Below are 22,034 nucleotides of genomic sequence, written 5' to 3'. Positions count from 1 at the left end.
ACTGGAAAACACAACTTGGCAACTCAGGACTTTGGTTGGATGTTTGCCAAAACTACATGACATGAAGCTTAGCATACTGCAGACACAAAAACATGCATGAACATGAAGGAATTTTGTAATTAAATAAGCATACAAAAACAAATCAGTTAGCATGGAAGCAAGTTATTAAAATGAAAATATCAAAATGATTCAAGTTACACTACACATGCCATTATTGTTGTGGCAAGATAGGATCTTGCAATCTCTAAACAATACTGTTCCCTTTTAATTCTGTTCTTGGTATGGCTCCAGGTAAATCAGGAACAACCTGACATTTGACTGCAAGAATTAAATACCCATTAGCTCTGTTTACTTTCAGATTTAGCGATAGGTTAGCTAAATGCAGAGCAGAACAAACCATTTCAAATCAAATATAGAGAAGCACGATGTGGGGCGGCTCGGTTTTATTATATAACAACATCCACTCATTTAAACAAGTGGTTGGCACGGTTTAATTTTAGATCTGACCTTTTCAGACTCTACAGTCACTACTTTGAATCAATACCCAGTGGCTTTCCCTCTCATGCGGAGCTTTTTGATACTCCGCATTAATTCAGGCATCTGAGAAATGGCACAATTACAAAGTATGTTGAGTGTCGATATCACCTTGCTTGCCTAGAAAGGTTACCAGTTGCATCACAATCCTGATAACAGCATGAATACTGAGAAAAACTCAAAGATGCATTTGGAACTTTTCAATAATTATCACATTGGAAGTCAAACCATATTGCAGACCAAAGTCACCTTTCCAACCTATCCATGGCAATGTCTTCTGCAGTGGCCTGGCCAGAGTACTGTATTGGTGGCTAGCTAGGAATGAACAGGAAACGCAGCCTAACTAGCATCACATCCAAATTTCAAAAAGCCTGATAACTGTCAAGATAATCAAACCCACAACTGCAAAGGAAATACTACTTGGTGAGTAACAGTATTTTTGAAGGCTGCGTATTCAAAACAGGACAAAAACATAAAAGTGCGTCCAAAATAGATTTGCAAGGATGACACCAGAATTGAGATAATACAAACTATTGGGAAAGACTGAACCATACAGGGCTGCAGACCTTTCAAATAAATACTTAGAGGTGATCTTGTAGAGCTCCTCAAAATGATGGGCGAGTTGGACAGAGCAGAAGTGGAAATGGAATTCCAAATTGGACCATAATTAGATACTTGCCAATCAATTCAATGGAGAAATAGGGAAAAATTAACCAAACAATGACAAGGTTGTAGAATTCATGACCACTAGAAGCTATTGAGGGTAACGATATCAATGCATCTAAAAGAAAACTAGGCCTGTACATAAGAGGAAAAGGAACAAGGATATGTACTGACAAAATTACAGTAAGGTAGATAAACCAGGTGGTGGAACATATCAGGAAATCTGTTTCTTTCGCTTTCATTTATCTAGCTTCCCGTAAATTGCATCTACACTTTTTGTCTGACTCCCTATGGGGGCAAGTTCCACATTCTAACAACTTGCAACTTAAAAAGAAACTTTCTTCTAAATTCCCATTTCATTTATTCATGGCTGCTTTATACTTATGGTCCTTCACCTGGTCACCACAAGATAAAGTATCTTGTCATGACTAATCCATCAAACCACTCCTACCAGGTCACCTTTCTTTTTTGAGCGGTATAAGTCCTAGCCTGTTCAATCTCAATTCCACATGTTGCAAATAACCCTTGCATTCAGTCCAAGAAAAACAGACATTTTTGACACTGCAAAAATCAACAACTCAGTACAACCTAAAGATGTCTGTGCATTGGTTAACCCGCTGAATTTTGCACTCCCTCACTAACATTTGATACTATAAGACATTTCTGCCTTGCAAATGATCCCGTCACACACTATTCTGCACGCACAGAAGTTTCTGGAAATCAAGGGCAGTCAGTCAACAGTACTAGAATTGAACAGCTGCTAAGCTGTTTCTTCAATTTGCATAAATTAGTGTGAGGGGTTTAATTTTGGCTTGTTGAAAGAGGAAGGTGGCTCATTGTAGTACTGCTGCCACTCAAGCAGGGACGAAATGCTCGAGCCAAGAACAGAGTCGGCCATGCTGATCCAAGAAACTGAAATTTGAAACTAAGTTTATTTTGGGGTCTAACTTGCAAGGTTTTTGGTTTCACTCATTTCAGGACAGGAGCTCAAATTTGTTCTGAACAGTGAATCCTTTGAGAAATTATAGATCTTCAGTTTTTCACCTGACAGTTTTGACAATTTGCACTCCCCGAAGAATGTAGTTGCTACAATCCTCTTACTGGTATCCCAATCAACTACCACCAAGTATCAGCACACAGCAGTGAGGTATGCGTGCTCAATTCACAGCACGACCAATTCAGTCGCTTTCACATACTACATAGAAAGTTACTGAGTGAACACTTGGCACTGTTGCGCATGGGCAGAAAGCAGAGGCAAGACCAATTACCATCTGATCAGTCAACTCTCAAATGATCAGTCAAGTGATGGAAGGTGTCACCAATGGTGCTTGCATCACAGTAACCTGCTCACTGACGCTCAGTTTGGATTCTGCCAGGGCCACTCAGCCCCTGACTTCACTACAACCTTGGTCCAAACATGGACAAAAGAGCTGACAAGAGGAGAGTAACTCCACATGATATCAAGGTTGCCTCAGACCAATTGTGGCACCAAGGGAGCTCTCTCAAAGCTGGAGTCAGTCGGAATTGGGGGGGGGGGGCTCTTCTGTTGGTTGGGGTCATACCTCGCACATCAGAAGATGCTTGCAGTTGTTGGAGGTCAGTCATATCAATTGCAGAGTATTTCTGCACAAGCTCCTCAGGGTAGTGTCCTTGGCTCAACCATCTTCAGTTTCAATGACTGTCCCTCCACCACAAGTTCAGAAATGGGGATTTTCACCAAAGATCGCACAATGTTCAGCACTATTCACCATTCCTCAGGTATTGAAGCAGACCACGTTCGAATGCAACAAGACCTGGGCTGACAAGCGGCAAGAAACATTCACACAATAACCAAGATGTAATCCAAATTTAGAATTAGATTACTTTGTCACATGTACTCTAGTACAAAAGTACAGTGGAAAGGTGTACAATGTTGCCATTCCTGGCATCATTATAGATACAAAGGTACCGCAGTACAATAGTACAGACACAAAGTATGGAAATAAAGAAACAGAGTTAAATATTACAGTCCTTCTTAGTACTAAGTTAAAAATTCTGTCTTTAAGTGTTTAGCCATGCTGAGTTCACACTCCCTCCAAGGGCTTGATCTCCTCCATTTTGGTCCACTCTCCAGGAGACCTCAGTCTGCCTACTCTCCCCACCATTGCCACAGATGCTACATTGAGCTCAATCTCCGACTGTCAAAGTCCTGATCCAGGTCTCCAGCTGCTGCCATGCTCCAGATCACAACAAGCTGTCAACCGCAAAACTCTCCACTCTGGACCCCCAGCTGCTGCCAACTCTGGACCCGGCAAAGCTGTGATGGTCACTGTCTCCGTGACAGAGCTTTCTCCAGAAGGTAAGTAGAAATAAACCAAAAAAAAGGAAGAGATCAAGGAAAAAGAAAAGCAGACAGAGTGGACTAGCCTACTCAACTGCTGCTATCTTGGATTACACAATCTAACCATTCCCTTTTGACACTTGAGGATTAACTAAATCCCCTCAAATCTTCCAGCACAGGATTATCAGTATTGCAGCTCAGCATTGAGACCTTAGTATCGAGACTCAAATTTTCCCTTTTGAAAAGCAATGCAACAGAACGGACCAACATAGACAACAGCTGAAAATACAGGCACTGAAACATGACAGATGAAAACCTAGAATGGAGCAAGCTCAGAGTCCAGCAGTCACATTGCCAGATTTTGACTAGGAGTCATACTGGGGTTTGTGTAGGTTATGCAGAAAAACACCAATAATCATTGTAACGCCTCTATAGAAGAAACAGTGTACTTTATTAAAAAACAAGCTGCAATCTTTCAAACATGACCCTGTTTATCCTTTTCAATGGATCCAAGAGATCCAATGGTATTATTTACATGTGTAGGGAAGTTCTACTGGCCAATATTTGTCCATCAATTGGGAAAGAAACGATCCGGTTACTTGCCTGAGAGGTCTGTGGAACAGGTTAAAAAAAGGACTGCAGATGCTGGAAACCACAGTCTAAATTAGAGTGGTGCTGGAAAAGCACAGGTCAGGCAGCATCCAAGGAGCAGGAAAATCGACGATTTGGGCAAAAGCACTTCATCAGGAATAGAGGCAGGGTGCCAGCAGAGTAGAGGGATAAATGAGGGGGGTGGGGTGAAAGTAGCAGAATACAATGGGTGAAAGGGGGTGGGGCTGAAACTGATAGGTCAGAGAGGAGGGTGGAGTGGATAGGTGGAAAGGAAGATAGGCAGGTAGGACAGGTCATGGGGACGGTGCTGAGCTGGAAGTTTGGAACTAGGGTGAGGTGGGGGAAGGGGAAATGAGGAAACTGTTGAAGTCCACATTGATGCCCTGGGGTTGAAGTGTTCCGAGGTGGAAGATGAGGCGTTCTTCCTCCAGGCGTCTGGTGGTGAGGGAGCGGCGGTGAAGGAGGCCCAGGACCTCCATGTCCTCGGGAGAGTGGGAGGGGGAGTTGAAATGTTGGGCCACAGGGCGGTGGGATTGATTGGTGCGGTGTCCCGGAGATGTTCCCTAAAGCACTCTGCTAGGAGGCATCCGCAGGTTTTGCCATTCCTGCAGTGGCAGGGGAGGGTGCCAGAAGGGAGGGTGGGTTGTTTTGGGGTGGGGCGTGTATGGGTGTGGACCTGAAGAGGTAGTCACGGAGGGAACGGTCTTTGCAGAAGGCGTAAAGGGGTGGGGAGGGAAATATATCCCTGGTGGTGGGGTCTTTTTGGAGGTGGCGGAAATGTCGGTGGATGATTTGGTTTGTGTGAAGGTTGTTAGGGTGGAAGGTGAGCACCAGGGGTGTTCTGTCCTTGTTACAGTTGGAGGGGTGGGGTTTGAGGGCAGAGGGGCGGGATGTGGACAAGATGCGTTGGAGGGCATCTTTAACCACATGGGAAGGGAAATTGCGGTCTCTAAAGGAGGAGGCCATCTGGCGTGTTCTGTGGTGGAACTGGTCCTCCTGGGAGCAGATACGGCGGAGGCAGAGGAATTGGGAATACAGGATGGCACTTTTGCAGGAGGTAGGGTGGGAAGAGGTGTAATCCAGGTAGCTGTGGGAGTCGGTGGGTTTGTAAAACCCACTGTCAGTGGTTTGTGGAACACTGCTGTGTACGCCTGCCTCCATTACAACTGTAGAAATATTGCAGGAGGTCATTGGTTGTAAAACATTTTGGGCCATCTTAATCCTACATACATTCAAGTTTGACTAAGTTAAATAGAGCAGTCAAGAGATTAGATTCACAGAAATAGCAAAGCTAGGAAACGTAGGCTGGAAGTCAGGTAAAACAAGTTAGTTGAGAGTGTTCAATGAGCAGTCACCTATTGTGGTGAGGACATTTCTATTCAACTGAGCCAGTATGAGGCATTTACAAAATAAAACATCTGCTATACAAGATGTCCAATTTTCTCAGGGCAATCTATGTAAAGTAGAATGTGGTGCTGGAAAAGCACAGCAGGTCAGGCAGTATCCGAGGAGAAAGAAAATCGACGTTTCGGCCATAAGCCCTTCATCAGGAATCCTGCCGATTCTCCTGCTCCCCTGATGCTGCCTGACCTGCTGTGCTTTTCCAGTGCCACACTCTCGACACTGACCTCCCGCATCTGCAGTCCTCACTTTCTCCAAAACACGTAGAGTTGCCAGCGTCACCCACAACCTACAAATTGGAAACAAAATACAAAAAGCCAAGACAACACCACAGGTCCATCAACACCCACGGCATTGATTAGATGAGGAGTCTCACGAGCCATTTTCTCCTACCAGAAGGAGTGCTAACTCCTGGGGCAAATGGAAATAAAAATCTAAAATAAAAGAACTGCAGATGCTGGAAATCTGTAATCAAAGAGAAATTGCTGGAGAAACTCAGGTCTGACAGCATCTTGAGAGAGGGGAGGGTTAACATTTCAGGTCCAGTGATGGATGCGCAGAGCATTCTGAAGGGTCATTGGACCAGAAACATTTATTCTGCTTTCTCTCCAGACAGGGGGGGGGGGGGGGGAATCTACTGTATCAGATCATCATTATTTCATTGGACCAAATGTCTAACTTCTGCTCCTAAATCTTCTGGCCTTATGCAGAGACAGTCACAGTCACATTTGATTGAATCTGTGCAAATTACAGCCTTTTCCAATTCAGGCAAAATGCCACTTTTCTAATAGCTACCATATCACTTTGCCCAAATTACATTAGTATATTAATTACAGTGTACCTTAAAGGCAAATAGGCAGCAGAGTGTTGCTTTGACACATTTCAGTTCAATTCGAGGACTGAATTTGGACCAGGCTCCAGCTGAAAGTGTAAACATTGTTGTAAATGGATTTAATATGCTCCCAACATTAGTTCAACCCTCATTCATTCAGCAGAAATTAAGTAGCAATGTCAGACATTAAACCCTCAGTTCTATAGGATAGAACAGATACCAGAAAAAGCTGTTGAATCTATTTCCTTCTGTCTGCCAAGACCTATTCCAGAATCTAATTAACATTTCTCATCACCTGCCTACACCAAGGTCTGTTGAGCAAAAGAATGGATTTCAATTACCTTTTAATGCATTGACTGTGTGCTCACTGGAGTGAAATTACAGGAATACACCAGTGTAAACCTATTTCTTTCGTCAATTGGAACCTTTGTTGCTGTATGTCAGCACTGCACAAATTACCCATCATCTGAAATAACCTCCCATCCACACTAAATTGTTTTACACTTGCTTAGATCAAAACAGAAACACATTGTCAAAAACACTAACATATTAAAAGGTGTAAAGCGTGGCAAAATAGGCATAAATCTTAGCTGCCTCGAGATTTGAGCACACAATTTAGACTGGCAGCCCTGTGTATTGACTGCGCAGTCAGTCGTTCCTTTTTTCGAATGAACCTAGAAACAAACCAGGGGACCAGCACCAATTCAAAGACAGTGTCAGAGTGTATTACCAGAAGCAGCAATAGGCATAGCTAAAAACAAGGTCCAAGGTGAAAGCTCCAACACAGGACGATTTGTATGCAAAACAGTGGGAGCAGCATGCAATAGACGGGGCTAATAGATTACACAACCAACAGATCAGATCCAAGTTGTGCAATCATGATGGTGATGGACAGTCAAACAACTAAAGGAGGCAGCTCCACAAATATCCCCATCCTCAATAGTGGGGGAACCCAACACATCAGTGCAAAAGATTAGGCTGAAGCATTTGCAACAAACGTCATCCAGAAATGCGAGTGGATGATCCAACTCCGCCTCCTCCAGAGATCCCAAGCATCCCAGACGCTCGTACCTAGCCAATGAGATTCCCTCCACACAATATCAAGAAACAGCTGAAGGCACTGAATATTGCAAATGCTATGGGCCTTGCCAATATTCTGGCAGTGGTCCTGAAGACTTGGTCGAGAACAAGTTGCACTCCTGGCAAAGCTGCTCCAGAAAAAAAAAAATACTGGCACCTATCTGGCAATTTGGAAAGTGGCCCAGGTACATTGTGTCCACGAAAGACAGCACAAACTCAGTGCTACTAATTACCACCTAACCAATTCTCGATCATCAGTATTGAGATGAAAGAATCACCACAGAGTTATCTATAGACACTTAATACAACAACAATCTGCTGACAGATGCTCAGTTTAGTATCTGCCAGCTTTCCTCACTTCACTAGAGCCTTGAGTTGGGGGCAGTCAGTCTTAACATCATTTCACCAAGTCTTCTTAGCAAATTGAAGTTGATGAGAATCCAGCAAAGAACTCTGAACGAGCTGGAGTCATACGGAGCACAAAGGTTGTGGCTGTTGAAGCAAATTACCTTAGCACTGGGACACTGCTGCAGGAACTCTTCATATGTTCTAGTAAATCAGTTCAGCGACATTATTACACACTTCTGAAGTAAGATTTGAACCTGGGTCTCCTGACAAGACCCCAGTTCTTCAGGACAGGTATTTTATCAAATCTGCTCAGAGACATCTTTACACACTTCTGGAACAGGTAGGACTTGAACTTCAGCCTCCTGGCTCAAAAGCTCACCAGGATAATATTCTAGGCCTAATCATCATCAGCACCTTCCAGCCTCATGACCATGGCTACCTATAGAAGGACAAAGGCAACAGATACATGGGAACACCACTATCTGCAAGTTCCCCTCCAACCTACACCATCCAGATTTAGCAACCATATGGCGCAATTTCACTGTTGCAAAATCCTAGGCCTCCCTCCCTAACAGTACTGTGGGTGTACCTGGGCCTCACCACTGCTTCAAGGGCAATTACAGATTGGCAATAAGTGCTGGCCTTGCCAGCAATGCTCACATCCTGCAAATATTTGTTTTAAAAATTAAACCAGATACTGAATGTTCAATACTGCAGAAAACCTAGAGTATGAAAAATGCAGAGGTGAAATTAAAATGGAAATTAGGAAAGCAAAGAGGGGGCATTAATTTGGACACAAAAGCTCAAAGATGTATAAATGCATAAAGGTTAAAACTGTAACTCAGGAAAAGGTTAAGCCAATTAAAAAAGATAACTTATGTACAGAGGAGGAAGATATACATGAGCATGCTTTGTAATGATTACTTTGTGTCAGTCTTCACAAAAGAGGGACAATGCCACTTTTGTAGTTAACAAGGAAAGATGAGAACTGTCAGATGGAATAAACAGACAGGAAACATTGAGCTATTTAGCATCCTTGAAAGTAATTACACTGCCAGACCTGGATGAAATATATGGAAATGTGTTGCTGGAAAAGAAGGGCTAATGCCCGAAACGTCAATTCTCCTGTTCCCTAGATGCTGCCTGACCTGCTGCGCTTTTCCAGCAACACATTTCCATCTCTGATCTCCAGCATCTGCAGACCTCACTTTCTCCCCTGGATGAAATATATCCCAACCTGTTAAGGAAAGAAACAGTGAAGACCCTGACCATCATTTTCCCATCCTCTCTGGACATTAGATAGTTACTTTAAAAGTGAGCAACAGTTAACCGGATGAAGTACTCACCAGTCAACTTAACCTGATGAGAAAATCAGATACAGATTAATCAAGGACAGTTGGCATGGATTTTTTTTTTAAAAAATGTTAGATGGTGAATGACTAACACAACTAAAGCTGGTGTATTCATGGATAGGGTGAATGCACTCAGCCTTCTTCCCAGGGTTGGGGAAATCGAGGACAAGAGGGCATCAGTTTAAGGTTAGAGGAGAAAGAATAAAAAGGAACCTGAGGTGCAACTTTTTTTTTAAATAGAGGGTGGTACATATATGGAATAAGCTGCCAGTATAAGTGGTTGAGGCGTACACATTAACAACATTTAAAATGCATTTGGATAAATACATAGATAGGAAAGGTTTAGAAGGATATGGGCCAAGTGCAGGGAAATGGGGTTAGTATGGATGGACATTTTGGTTGGCCCAAACTCATCCATGCTGAAGGGCCTGTCTCTGTGCTGTAGGACTCTATAATGACAATCAAAGAGATTAGCACCTTTAAGTCTACCTAGGTTTTAAGGAGGCTTTTGACAATATCCCACATTGATAGACTGGTCAAAAAATTGACAGCCCATGGGATCAAAGGGAAAGAACCAAAATTGGCTCAGTGCAGGGAGTATAGGAAAACAAACAAACAAACAGTCAGCTGGTATTTTGCAAACATACAACCGCTTCCAGTAGGGATCCGCAGAGCACAGTCCCAGGTACCATGCAAAGAGTAGTATATATCAATGATGCCAACTTAAATGTAAGGGCATAATTAAGAAATCCGCAGGCGCTAAGAATTTAGTCGAGAGATCCTCAAGGAAGAAAGCTGTAGTCTATAGAAAGATACCAATGCACTGGTCAGGTAGCAGAAAAACAGCAAAAGGAATTCAATCCAGTAACGTGTGAAATAATGCCTTTGGGATAGACAAATAATTGAGGAAACATACAAGAAAACTAATAGGATTCTAAAAAGTGAGAGGAATAGATAGGACCTTCAAGGTCCCTAACAGGTCAAACACAGTGGTTAAGAAGCCATATGTTTATCAACAGTGGCCTTGGGGATAAGAAAAGAGAGGTTGCATTAGAGGGGGCATGGAGATTTACTAAGGATGGCATCAGCAATGGAGAATTTTTATTATACAAAGCAAACTTTTGAAACAGAAGCAGCCATGAGAATATTTGATTGAGGTACTGAAAATCATGAAGGGGCCAGGGAGTGGAAATGGAGGTCTTGTAACATAGAAGGTACAGCGCCCGCCCTTTGAGCAGCATTCGAGTTCCATTCCAGAACTTGATGGCCAAGGAAGCCATGTTAAGATGTGCCAAAACAAGTTGATTATCAACCTGCAAATCCTTCCATCATGTCTACTGTTGGCAGTAAGAACAGGAGTGTCTCCTGGTCAGCCATGCTTGATGACAGGCTGATGACCTGTTCCAAAGCAATTTAACCAACCTAAACAGGCAAGTACTGCTTCGTCTACCTCATCCAGCACTGGGTACAAAGGGAATTAAAAATGGACGGAGTGTGGATAGGAATGATGTACTTTTGTTAGTAGAGGTTTCACTAACCAGGAGGATCAGAAGTGAGTCAAACATTTTTTTCACCCAGATAGTGAAGGAACCCACTGCCTGAAACGGGGGTAGAGACAAAGGTTTTGCGATTTGAAAAAGACATGCGAACATGCATTGTGAGCTCCAGAGCTAAAGACCAAGAACTGGAAATTAGGATTCAGCAAGGCAGCTGTTTTAACCAACAGACAGACAAGGCAAGGCGGCCTCCTATGCTACAAAGCTCTGATGCCTACAGTAGAAATAACTACTTTGAAGATCACGCAACATTGAAATCATATTACGAACAGCTATACTACACAAGTCAAGGTCGACATATGGCCCAAAGTACATTATGTAAACAATAAACGAATTCATCATAAGACAAAGAACAGATTCTTTTCCCTCCACCACATCACCGTCACTGATATGTGGTCATGACAAATAAAGAACGAAAGGTCACCCAGCGTTTACTCAACCAGCTGAAAGTGAAGTCAATACATTGGAATCACGCTAAAGGTTAGTTATCAATAAGAAGCCTCCGTTGGCACGCCGGCCAACGACACTGGAGGTAGCAGCACCAACCCCCGCTCGGGCAGCGCTCGTCAACTCGCCTGTCCTTTAATGATAGGATCCGAGAGGATCTCGATTCCGTATTTCATCTCGTTGAGCTCTTCGATGTTGAGGAAAGCCGATAGGCACACGAACTGCATCGACCAGACGCTCGCAAGTACGAAGGCCCTTGCCGCAGCCGCCATCTTGAAACATTCGCCGAGAAGCTTGGGCTGCTCAGCCGAACTTTAATGGCACTGCTCCCGCCTCTCCACCGAGGCTATTGGTCAACGGCTCCCGCAGGGGCCAATCAAACCGCGACGCGACGTTATCTCAAAGCTGAGTGGCTCCAGTGTCACGTCACTCTGGCGCTGCACCCCCCCCCCCCCGCCCAACTTTGCTTGCGGCTGCCTGGCAACCAAACCCTGGCCTCTCCAGCTCCAGCACGCTGATTGATCAGAAAGGTCGCGGCCTCTGCCTGAGTGGGTAATGCTCTTGTCACTCCCAATGATAGGCCTTCTCCGATTGTCCGATTCCACGGCCGTCATGGCGGAGACCTGCCTCCAGCCCTCGTCTTTCCCTTGAACAAGTACATTTGCCGCTCGGTGATTGTTGGACTGAAATGTCAATCGTCGGGAGGCGGGGTGGGACGACTTCCCTCCAAAGGCAAAAAAATCTTGCAGATGCGGGAATTCTAACATATGAAAAAAAAACACTGTGCCCTGGCAGTCATCTTCAGGTCTGGTAACCTCTGTGGGGAGAGAAAAAATAAGTTATCGTTTCCAGTCCATGCCCTTTCACCGGAATTGAAGGAAGATGTGGAAGAGATGTTCTGCAAGTGATGGGTCTTGGAACCCCTGTCTCACTCCTCCCCTCCACAAGCTCTGGAATCCTTCCAGACCTCCAAACTCATCCAAATGGCCTCTTGTACATCCCCAATTTTAACTACTATTGGTGGCTATGCCTTCCACTGCTAAAGTCCCATACTGTAATATTTCTCTGTTTAGTCATATCAACCTCTCCTCCCTAAGCGCCGCCTTTTACCTATTATTTACTGATCTATGCAACTTAACTCTGTGATCTGCTTGTATTGCTCGCAATACCAAGCTTTTCACTGTGCCTCAGTACAAGTGACAATAAATCCAATGCAATTCAGAATCAGAGCATGAATAGGTCATTCGGCCCATCAAGCCTGCTTCCCCATTCAATATGTCTGATCGTCCAACTCAGTCCCCTGTTCCCACATTCTCCCCAAACCCTTTCATCCCCTGAGCTTTAAGAACTATTATCAACCTCCTTCTTGAAAACATTCAATGTTTTGACCTCAACCGCTTTCTGTGGCAGAGAATTCCACAGAATTCCCACTGTCTGGATGAAGACGTTTCTCCTCAGCTCAGGCCCATATGCTTAGGTTTCATCTGTTGACACTTCATAAAACCTACAGCACAGAAAGAGGGCCTTGTATCATAGAATCCGCACAGTGTGGAAACAGGCCATTTGGCCCAACAAGTCCACACTAACCCTCTGAGGATAGGGTAAATAGACAAAGTCTTTTCTCTGGGGTGGGGGAGTCCAGAACCAAAGGGCATAGATTTAGGGGAGAGGGGAAAGATATCAAAGAGACCTAAGGGGAATACTTTTCACGCAGAGGGTGGTACGTGTATGGAATGAGCTGCCAGAGGAAGTGGTGGAGGCTGGTACAATTGCAACATTTAAGAGGCATTTGGATGGGTATATGAATAGGAAGGGTTTGGAGGGATATGGGCCGGGTGCTGGCAGGTGGGACTAGATTGGGTTGGGATATCTGGTCGGCATGGACAGGTTGGACCGAAGGATCTGTTTCCATGCTGTATATCTCTATGACTAAGAGTAACCCACCCAGACCCATTCTCCTACCCTATTGCTCTACATTTCCCATGACCGATCCGCCTAACCTGCACATCTTTGGTCTGTGAGAGGAAACCCACACAGACACAGGGAGAACGTGCAAACTCTACACAGACAGTCACCCAAGGCTGGGATTAAATCCAGGTCCCTAGCATCGCAAGGTCACAGTACTAACCATTGAGCCACCATGGGCTTTGGACCATCTTTTCCACATCAGTCAAACATCCACCTGTTCTAATCCCATTGTCCAGCAATTTGAATTCTTCTTATGTGGCTGAGTTTCACATTTTGTTTCCTTGTATTCTTAGTGCCTTAGTTAGTTTCACAATAATGAAAGGCTTACAGAAATATAAGTCACTTGGCCTTTGCCAAAACAGGTTTCAGAGACTGACAGGGGTAAAACTAAAATCAGGCCTATCAGCATCTCATCTGAGCATTTTTGTTGAGGTAAGCAAGGCTACCCACCCTCATGTTGCTGGTAGCTACTGATCAAGCTAATAAAGAGCCTTATTAAGTCCAATTAAAATAAGCTCATTTGGATTTTCCAATCTCCAGGTCTTTGATGTGGCTTTTGCCTCCAGGGTATTTTGCATGATCCTAGTAAGCTGTTGTGTGTAACATGGTATTGAAAAATCTAACATATTACACTACAACTGCCTGGTTTATACAAATATTACATTCACAGGCACATCATCTGGACTAATATTAAGCTATTATATTACAAAGAGCAGTGTGCTTCTAATGGCATGCAATTCTTCAGGTGATCCAATTAAGACAGAGTATACAATTTTTATACCCTCAGGTCACATGCAGTGATGATATCATGAGCGTGTATATGACTTACACTTAGGAGTTCTCTCACCGCTTGCTTACCGTTGGCTGTTGGGTAAACTCATTTGCACTTGCCATCTAAGCATATATTTTATGCTGAGGATGATAATCCCTTCCCTGCATTTTCATGCAACCATTGGAGTGACAGTCCTATTTTGTGGCTTGAACTTAATGATCATTGAATTGGTCGGAGCATATCATATGTTCACCATAGATAGTATAAGGTAACAATGTGATATGGGTCAGTCCCCACTTAGTATACTTGTCTTGAAATGGTTTGCTTGAAATGACTTGAAATCATCAGACACTATCCCTTCCAAGATTTTGAATAAACTGAAAATAGTGCTCATTGTGTCAGTGAGCATTGCACTTGTTGTGTTGCTAAGTTATTGACTACAGGAGTGTTAAAGCAGTAATCTGTCGCTGGGATGTAATCTCACCCATGCACTGTGAATGGCTTTGTTGTCCATGGAGTGGATAGGTCATTGGGTTGATGTATAGCCACCCTCTGGGGTTCGTATGTTAGGCCTCCCTCACAAGCATTTGTGAGTTATTGAATATCCTGGCCAGTACAGATTCACCTGCGAGCCTACTTGTGTTTTTAATACTTATGTGTCCCTGGTGGAACGTGGTCATGATGTATCTTGGTGTAACGCATTTAGTATTAGCACTTGTTAGCCCTAGAAAATGACTTGAAATACCAAGTTCATCTCTGCATAACCGAACTTAACAAATCTTCACAGGTACTTCCTCTTCCTCCGCTACATTGATGACTGCATTGGCGCCACCTCGTGCTCCCGCGAGGAGGTTGAGCAGTTCATCAACTTCACCAACACATTCCACCCTGACCTTAAATTTACCTGGACCATCTCTGACACCTCCCTCCCCTTCCTGGACCTCTCCATCTCCATCAGTGATGACCGACTTGACGCTGACATTTTCTACAAACCCACCGACTCCCACAGCTACCTGGATTACACCTCTTCCCACCCTACCTCTTGCAAAAATGCCATCCCGTATTCCCAATTCCTCCGCCTCCGCCGTATCTGCTCCCAGGAGGAGCAGTTCCACCATAGAACACACCAGATGGCCTCCTTCTTTAGAGACCGCAATTTCCCTTCCCACGTGGTTAAAGATGCCCTCCAACGCATCTCGTCCACATCCCGCACCTCCGCCCTCAGACCCCACCCCTCCAACCGTAACAAGAACAGAACGCCCCTGGTGCTCACGTTCCACCCTACCAACCTTCGCATAAACCAAATCATCCGCCGACATTTCCGCCACCTCCAAACAGACCCCACCACCAGGGATATATTTCCCTCCCCACCCCTCTCCGCCTTCCACAAAGACCGTTCCCTCCGTGACTACCTGGTCAGGTCCACGCCCCCCTACGACCCACCCTCCCATCCTGGCACTTTCCCCTGCCACCGCAGGAACTGTAAAACCTGTGCCAACACCTCCTCCCTCACCTCCATCCAAGGCCCTAAAGGAGCCTTCCACATCCATCAAAGTTTTACCTGCACATCCACTAATATCATTTATTGTATCCGTTGCTCCCGATGCGGTCTCCTCTACATTGGGGAGACTGGGCGCCTCCTAGCAGAGTGCTTTAGGGAACATCTCCGAGACACACGCACCAATCAACCAAACCGCCCCGTGGCTCAACATTTCAACTCCCCCTCCCACTCTGCCGAGGATATGGAGGTCCTGGGCCTCCTCCACCGCCGCTCCCTCACCACCAGACGCATGGAAGAAGAACGCCTCATCTTCCGCCTCGGAACACTTCAACCCCAGAACATCAATGTGGACTTCAACAGCTTCCTTATTTCCCCTTCCCTCACCTCATCCTAGTTTCTAACCTCCAGCAACACTGTCCCCCTTGACTTGTCCGGACTTGTCCGACCTGCCCAGCTCCTTTTCCACCTATCCACTCCACCATTTTTTTAAAATCTGGAATTGAAAGATAGTCTGTTTTTTCTTAATTCATTGATGGGACAAGGATGTCACTGGCTGAGCCATCATTTATTGTCCATCCCTAATGGCATTGAGGGCAGTTGAGACTCGACCACATTGGCTGTGGGTCTGCAGTCACATGTAACTCAAACCAGGAAAGAATGGCAGATTTCCCTCCCTAAAATACATTCGTGAACGAGATGGGTCTTTATGACAATGGATTCATGGTCATCATTTAATTTGAGATTTTTATTGGATTCAAATGCTACCATCAGCCATGGCTGGATTCAAACCTAGGCCCCCAGAACATTATGTGGGTCTCTGGATTTATGGTCTAGTGATAATACCACGGGCCCAACATCATTATCATCATCAGAAACTTCCTCCTCCTCCTCATTCTTCTCTTCCTCATTATCCTCCTCATTCTCCTCTTCCTCCTCATCCTCCTCCTCCTTATCCTTCTCCTCATCCTCCTCATCATCCACCTCCTCCTCATTCGCCTTCTCATCATCATCATCCTCCTCATCATCATCATCCTCTCCCTGCTCCTCCTCATCAACCACCCCTTCATCATCTCCCCCTTGTCAGCATCATTCTCCTCATCATCATCCTCTTCATCTTCATCATACTCACCCTCTTCATCATCATTCCCCTCTTCATCATCCTTCCCCTCTTCATTATCCTCCTCCTCATCATCATTATCCTCCCCCTCTTCATTATCCTCCCCCTCTTCATCATCCTCCCCCTCTTCATCATCATCCCCTCTTCATCATCATCCCCTCTTCATCATCCTCTCCCTCTTCATCATCATCCTCCTCTTCATCATCCTCCCCCTCTTCATCATCCTCCCCCTCTTCATCATCCTCCCCCTCTTCATCATACTCCCCTCTTCATCATTCTCCCCTCTTCATCATCCTCCCCCTCTTCATCATCCTCCCCCTCTTCATCATCATCCTCCTCTTCATCATCCTCCCCCTCTTCATCATCCTCCCCCTCTTCATCATCCTCCCCCTCTTCATCATCATCCTCCTCCTCTTCATCATTCTCCCCTCTTCATCATTCTCCCCTCTTCATCATCCTCCCCCTCTTCATCATACTCCCCCTCTTCATCATCATCCTCCTCTTCATCAACCTCCCCCTCTTCATCATCCTCCCCCTCTTCATCATCCTCCCCTCTTCATCATCATCCTCCTCGTCATCATCCTCACCCTCTTCATCATTCTCCCCTCTTCATCATCCTCCCCTCTTCATCATCATCCTCCTCTTCATCAACCTCCCCCTCTTCATCAACCTCCCCTCTTCATCATCCTCCCCTCTTCATCATCATCCTCCTCTTCATCATCCTCCCCCTCTTCATCATTCTCCCCTCTTCATCATCCTCCCCTCTTCATCATCATCCTCCTCTTCATCAACCTCCCCCACTTCATCATCCTCCCCTCTTCATCATCATCCTCCTCTTCATCATCCTCCCCCTCTTCATCATACTCCCCCTCTTCATCATCATCCTCCTCTTCATCAACCTCCCCCTCTTCATCATCCTCCCCCTCTTCATCAACCTCCTCCTCTTCATCAACCTCCCCCTCTTCATCATCCTCCCCTCTTCATCATCATCCTCCTCTTCATCAACCTCCCCCCTTCATCATCCTCCACCTCTTCATCATTCTCCCCTCTTCATCATCCTCCCCCTCTTCATCAACCTCCCCCTCTTCATCATCCTCCCCTCTTCATCATCCTCCCCTCTTCATCATCATCCTCCTCTTCATCATTCTCCCCTCTTCATCATTCTCCCCTCTTCATCATCCACCCCCTCTTCATCATCCTCCCCCTCTTCATCATCCTCCCCCTCTTCATCATCATCCTCCTCTTCATCATCATCCTCCTCTTCATCATACTCCCCCTCTTCATCATCCTCCCCCTCTTCATCGTCATCCTCCTCTTCATCATCCTTCTCCTCTTCATCATCCTCCTCCTCTTCATCATCATCCTCCCCCTCTTCATCATCCTCCCCCTCTTCATCATCCTCCCCCTCTTCATCATCCTCCCCTCTTCATCATCCTCCCCGTCTTCGTCATCATCCTCCTCTTCATCATCCTCCCCCTCTTCATCATCTTCCTCCTCTTCATCATCATCCTCCTCTTATTCATCATCCTCCTCTTCATCATCCTCCCCCTCTTTATCATCCTCCCCCTCTTCATCATCATCCTCCTCTTCATCAACCTCCCCCTCTTCATCAACCTCCCCTCTTCATCATCCTCCCCTCTTCATCATCATCCTCCTCTTCATCATCCTCCCCCTCTTCATCATTCTCCCCTTTCATCATCCTCCCCTCTTCATCATCATCCTCCTCTTCATCAACCTCCCCCACTTCATCATCCTCCCCTCTTCATCATCATCCTCCTCTTCATCATCCTCCCCCTCTTCATCATACTCCCCCTCTTCATCATCATCCTCCTCTTCATCAACCTCCCCCTCTTCATCATCCTCCCCCTCTTCATCAACCTCCTCCTCTTCATCATACTCCCCCTCTTCATCATCATCCTCCACTTCATCATCCTCCCCCTCTTCATCATTCTCCCCTCTTCATCATCCTCCCTTCTTCATCATCACCCTCCTCTTCATCAACCTCCCCCTCCTCATCAACCTCCCCCTCTTCATCATCCTCCCCCTCTTCATCATCCTCCCCTCTGCATCATCATCCTCCTCTTCATCAACCTCCCCCTCTTCATCATCCTCCCCTCTTCATCATCATCCTCCTCTTCATCAACCTCCCCCCTTCATCATCCTCCACCTCTTCATCATTCTCCCCTCTTCATCATCCTCCCCCTCTTCATCAACCTCCCCCTCTTCATCATCCTCCCCTCTTCATCATCCTCCCCTCTTCATCATCATCCTCCTCTTCATCATTCTCCCCTCTTCATCATTCTCCCCTCTTCATCATCCACCCCCTCTTCATCATCCTCCCCCTCTTCATCATCCTCCCCCTCTTCATCATCATCCTCCTCTTCATCATCATCCTCCTCTTCATCATACTCCCCCTCTTCATCATCCTCCCCCTCTTCATCGTCATCCTCCTCTTCATCATCCTTCTCCTCTTCATCATCCTCCTCCTCTTCATCATCATCCTCCCCCTCTTCATCATCCTCCCCCTCTTCATCATCCTCCCCCTCTTTATCATCCTCCCCTCTTCATCATCCTCCCCGTCTTCGTCATCATCCTCCTCTTCATCATCCTCCCCCTCTTCATCATCTTCCTCCTCTTCATCATCATCCTCCTCTTATTCATCATCCTCCTCTTCATCATCCTCCCCCTCTTTATCATCCTCCCCCTCTTCATCATCATCCTCCTCTTCATCATCATCCTCCTCTTCATCATCCTCCCCCTCTTCATTATCCTCCCCCTTTTCATCATCATCCTCCTCTTTATCATCCTCCCCCTCTTCATCATCCTCCCCCTCTTCATCATCATCCTCCTCTTCATCATACTACCCCTTCATCATCCTCCCCTCTTCATTATCCTCTCCCTCTTCATCATACTCCCCCTCTTCATCATCCTCCCCTCTTCATCATCGTCCCCCTCTTCATCATCCTCCCCCTCTTCATCATCCTCCCCCTCTTCATCATCCTCCCCCTCTTCATCATCATCCTCCTCTTCATCATCATCCTCTCCCTCTTCATCATCCTCCCCTCTTCATCATCCTCTCCCTCTTCATCATCCTCGCCCTCTTCATCATCATCCTCCTCTTCATCATTCTCCCCCTCTTCATCATCCTCCCCCTCTTCGTCATCATCCTCCTCTTCATCATCCTCCCCCTCTTCATCATCTTCCTCCTCTTCATCATCATCCTCTTCTTTATCATCCTCCCCTCTTCATCATCCTCCCCCTCTTCATCGTCATCCTCCTCTTCATCATCCTTCTCCTCTTCATCATCCTCCTCCTCTTCATCATCATCCTCCCCCTCTTCATCATCCTCCCCCTCTTCATCATCCTCCCCCTCTTCATCATCCTCCCCGTCTTCGTCATCATCCTCCTCTTCATCATCCTCCCCCTCTTCATCATCTTCCTCCTCTTCATCATCATCCTCCTCTTATTCATCATCCTCCTCTTCATCATCCTCCCCCTCTTTATCATCCTCCCCCTCTTCATCATCATCCTCCTCTTCATCATCATCCTCCTCTTCATCATCCTCCCCCTCTTCATTATCCTCCCCCTTTTCATCATCATCCTCCTCTTCATCATCCTCCCCCTCTTCATCATCATCCTCCTCTTCATCATACTACCCCTTCATCATCCTCCCCTCTTCATTATCCTCTCCCTCTTCATCATACTCCCCCTCTTCAACATCCTCCCCTCTTCATCATCGTCCCCCTCTTCATCATCCTCCCCCTCTTCATCATCCTCCCCCTCTTCATCATCATCCTCCTCTTCATCATCATCCTCCTCTTCATCATCCTTCCCCTCTTCATCCTCCTCCCCCTCTTCATCATCCTCCTCCTCTTCATTATCATCCTCTCCCTCTTCATCATCCTCCCCTTTTCATCATCATCCACCTCTTCATCATCCTCCCCCTCTTCATCATCATCCTCCTCTTCATCATCCTCCCCCTCTTCATCATCATCCTCCTCTTCATCATCATCCTCTCCCTCTTCATCACCCTCTGCCTCTTCATTATCCTCTCCCTCTTCATCATCCTCCCCCCTTCATCATCCTCCCCCTCTTCATCATCCTCCCCCTCTTCATCATCATCCTCCTCTTCATCATCATCCTCTCCCTCTTCATCATCCTCCCCTCTTCATCATCCTCTCCCTCTTCATCATCCTCGCCCTCTTCATCATCATCCTCCTCTTCATCATCCTCCCCCTCTTCATTATCCTCCCCCTCTTCGTCATCATCCTCCTCTTCATCATCCTCCCCCTCTTCATCATCTTCCTCCTCTTCATCATCATCCTCTTCTTTATCATCCTCCCCTCTTCATCATCCTCCTCCTCATCATCATCATCCTCCTCTTCATCATCCTCTTCCCCCTCTTCATCATCCTCCCCCTCTTCATCATCCTCGCCCTCTTCATCATCATCCTCCTCTTCATCATTCTCCCCCTTCATCATTCTCCCCTCTTCATCATCATCCTCCTCTTCATCATCATCCTCCTCTTCATCATCCTCCCCCTCTTCATCATCATCCTCCTCTTCATCATCATCCTCCTCTTCATCATCCTCCTCTTCATCATCCTCCCCCTCTTCGTCATCATCCTCCTCTTCATCATCCTCCCCCTCTTCATCATCCTCCCCCTCTTCATCATCCTCCCCCTCTTCATCATCATCCTTCTCTTTATCATCCACCCACTCTTCATCATCCTCCCCCTCTTCATCATACTCCCCTCTTCATCATCCTCCCCTCTTCATCATCCTCCCCTCTTCATCATCCTCCCCCTCTTCATCATACTCCCCCCTTCATCATCATCCTCCTCTTTATCAACCTCCCCCTCTTCATCATCCTCCCCTCTTCATCATCATCCTCCTCTTCATCATCATCCCCCTCTTCATTATTCTCCCCCTCTTCTTCATACTCCCCCCTTCATCATCCTCCCCCTCTTCATCATCCTCCCCCTCTTCATCATCCTCGCCCTCTTCATCATCATCCTCCTCTTCATCATTCTCCCCCTCTTCATCATTCTCCCCTCTTCATCATCATCCTCCTCTTCATCATCATCCTCCTCTTCATCATCCTCCCCCTCTTCATCATCATCCTCCTCTTCATCATCATTCTCCTCTTCATCATCCTCCTCTTCATCATCCTCCCCCTCTTCGTCATCATCCTCCTTCATCATCCTCCTCTTCATCATCCTCCCCCTCTTCGTCATCATCCTCCTCTTCATCATCCTCCCCCTCTTCATCATCCTCCCCCTCTTCATCATCATCCCCCTCTTCATCATCATTCTCCTCTTTATCATCCACCCCCTCTTCATCATCCTCCCCCTCTTCATCATCCTCCCCTCTTCATCATCCTCCCCCTCTTCATCATACTCCCCCCTTCATCATCATCCACCTCTTCATCATCATCCTCCTCTTTATCATCCTCCCCCTCTTCATCATCCTCCCCTCTTCATCATCATCCTCCTCTTCATCATCATCCTCCTCTTTATCATCCACCCCCTC

The 22,034-nt window shown here is 46.0% G+C and overlaps 1 protein-coding gene across 3 annotated transcripts in view; it reads right to left on the bottom strand.

Moving 5' to 3' along the window:
• The window catches only part of os9 (OS9 endoplasmic reticulum lectin), a 46,992-nt gene extending 35,560 nt beyond the window's left edge, over positions 1-11,432 (bottom strand). For all 3 annotated transcript variants that reach the window (XM_043682092.2, XM_043682095.2, XM_043682094.2), the window contains exon 1: positions 11,274-11,432. In XM_043682092.2, coding sequence (XP_043538027.1) covers positions 11,274-11,417 — 144 coding nt within the window. In that variant the 5' untranslated portion in view covers positions 11,418-11,432. The remainder of the gene's footprint in view (positions 1-11,273) is intronic.
• Between the last annotated feature and the right edge of the window lie 10,602 nt (positions 11,433-22,034).

This window comes from Chiloscyllium plagiosum, unplaced genomic scaffold, assembly GCF_037043375.1.
Source record: "Chiloscyllium plagiosum isolate Xiang-an unplaced genomic scaffold, Cpla_swu_hap1 HiC_scaffold_53X, whole genome shotgun sequence".
Classification (NCBI taxonomy): domain Eukaryota; kingdom Metazoa; phylum Chordata; class Chondrichthyes; order Orectolobiformes; family Hemiscylliidae; genus Chiloscyllium; species Chiloscyllium plagiosum.
This window is presented reverse-complemented; position numbering and strand designations above follow the sequence as displayed.